Genomic DNA, 2025 nt, shown 5'->3' with positions numbered 1-2025 from the left:
TTAAAGTGAAGTGAAGACTTTAAAGTCTTCTGGAGACTGCGAAATATCTAGTCTCAATTTCTTGACGTGAGTATTAGATCTATCTATATCCGTGATCAAGATAGGAGGACGTTTATGTGGTCTGAGTTCAAGTTGTTTTGTGTCATCTGACGTGTGTCCTTTGTAACGATAGTGAGGTGCGTTGTCGTCCATGACTGAAAAATAGTCAATTTGGGAAAAACCTAATTCCTGTTCTAATTGGAGTAATTGTTTGTTAGATTTATAAACGTTTTTTCCTTGTTTGATTCTGTTCTCTAGAACAGCACAACGCTCAATCAGAGGCGTGATTTTCTTGTGATAATGTTCTTGAAAGTTGGTGAGATCTTTCGTCATATCTTCACGATATTCTATACGGTTGGAGGAGGTACCCCAGAGCTTAGCTCTGGCAGAAAGTTCTTTTTCGTAAGCAAGACGTGCAATTTCACTTGCCTCTCGATCTTTTTGTTGTCGCAAAGCTAGTTCATGAGCTTCTTTACGTTTTCTAATACCATTTAACCAGTACACACTGCCTGGTACATGTTGTTGACCTTTGAGTTTTGCCTGTCTTTTAGAAATGTAAACCGGTTCGTCGTTTACGTAAGCAAAGAGGTCGTTAGGAATCCAAATGCCCAACTTATCATGCCAAATGTTCTCATCTTTGACGAGAACGGGTTGTGAGTTATTGGCAGGCGAGCTAGTATTTGATGTTCTAATTGAATCATTTCCTGGACAAAGTCGAAGGGGCGGGTCAAGATTAGTTAAGGTAGCTACTGCACCTTGAGTCTTAATAATGGGATCTGGAGGTATATAGAAATTGTAATGTTTCTCATCTCTGAGCACTACTTTCTTGTGATATTTCAAATGTTGTATAGGTTTGTTAATATGTTGTGAAGGTAAAAATAAAAATCGATGTTGTTTAGCACAGCGAAGTTTTTCTTCAAGACTATCCACACGTTTCTGTGATTTCTTGTTATTACCACGATTGTAGAAAACAGATCTACATGCCCGCTGAAAGTGGGTTTTTTGTTTTTTACTCCTTTTACTGCTGTCGGAGTGGTGTGAACGGAAATTATCCAATCGTTTATGGTACATACGACAGTCCTTGTAGATGTGAAAAGATTTATATCCATTTGCTAAATATGAGACATCATAGGAAATGCCTAGACGATTTGAGTAAATGTGTTTTGTGACGCTGTTGTGCCATCGGAAATAAGTACGGTTTGCATGAAACCGTTTGTTGTTGATAATGTTATTATTCGATACCGGCGTGTGTTTCTTGATATTATGAAAAATATCTAAATTTTTTTGATGAGAAACACAAGCTCGTCTATTGTGAGACATAATGAAAGGGGAGGGGACACTACACAACTGTGTGTGTTCAGTTCCAAAATTGTAAGTGTGGAAAAATTACATGGTGTAAAGATACCAAAATGAAAACGATAACGTTTATAAGAAAAGTTAAAGAAAGTTTTTGTGCGGGAATTTCTTTGTGTGACACTGTCAGCACGTGATTTGATAACGAAATATCTATCAAGTAATTTAGAACGAATAAGATTAAAATATCTCTTTTGAATGGAGCGTGGGATGACTTTTTGATGAGAAAAAAAATGTTGTAACATCTTACTAATCTGATATTTCAGATTAGGAAAGCTACAGGTGGAAGAGTAGCTAATAGGGGTTGATTTCATGTGATAATCATTTGTGTGTATTTTAAGATGAATATCATTGGTGTTTGCTGAAAGATCAGCTAACTCAAAAAAGAAACTTTTTGATCTTCTGATTTCGTAAATCTTGTTACATCCAGCCCGATTGGGTCTAGTCACGTGAAATTTATGGAATGAGACGTCAAAAGAAAATTTTCCCAAGGGAATAGGTTTAAAAAGAGTAGAAACCATATTTTTCAATATGTTTTGTAAATATAAAGAAAAAATATTATAAAAACTTCTTTCAGAGGTCGGGTGATGAGGAGAAGAACCTTTCCATAAGAGGCCACCCAGTGGTCCTCTT

At 36.3% G+C, this 2025-nt stretch overlaps 1 protein-coding gene across 1 annotated transcript; it reads right to left on the bottom strand.

Moving 5' to 3' along the window:
- On the bottom strand, positions 1-1110 carry OCT59_029376 (uncharacterized protein; the record flags this gene model as incomplete). Its single annotated transcript, XM_025330753.2, has 1 exon — positions 1-1110. One exon carries the CDS (start codon positions 1108-1110, stop codon positions 1-3), a length of 1110 nt encoding a protein of 369 aa, XP_025169574.2.
- Positions 1111-2025: the final 915 nt, after the last annotated feature.

The sequence above is a fragment of the Rhizophagus irregularis genome, chromosome 9 (assembly GCF_026210795.1).
Source record: "Rhizophagus irregularis chromosome 9, complete sequence".
Taxonomy (NCBI): Eukaryota; Fungi; Glomeromycota; class Glomeromycetes; order Glomerales; family Glomeraceae; genus Rhizophagus; species Rhizophagus irregularis.
Note: the sequence above shows the minus strand (reverse complement) of the source record. Positions and strands in the feature narration are given on the sequence as shown.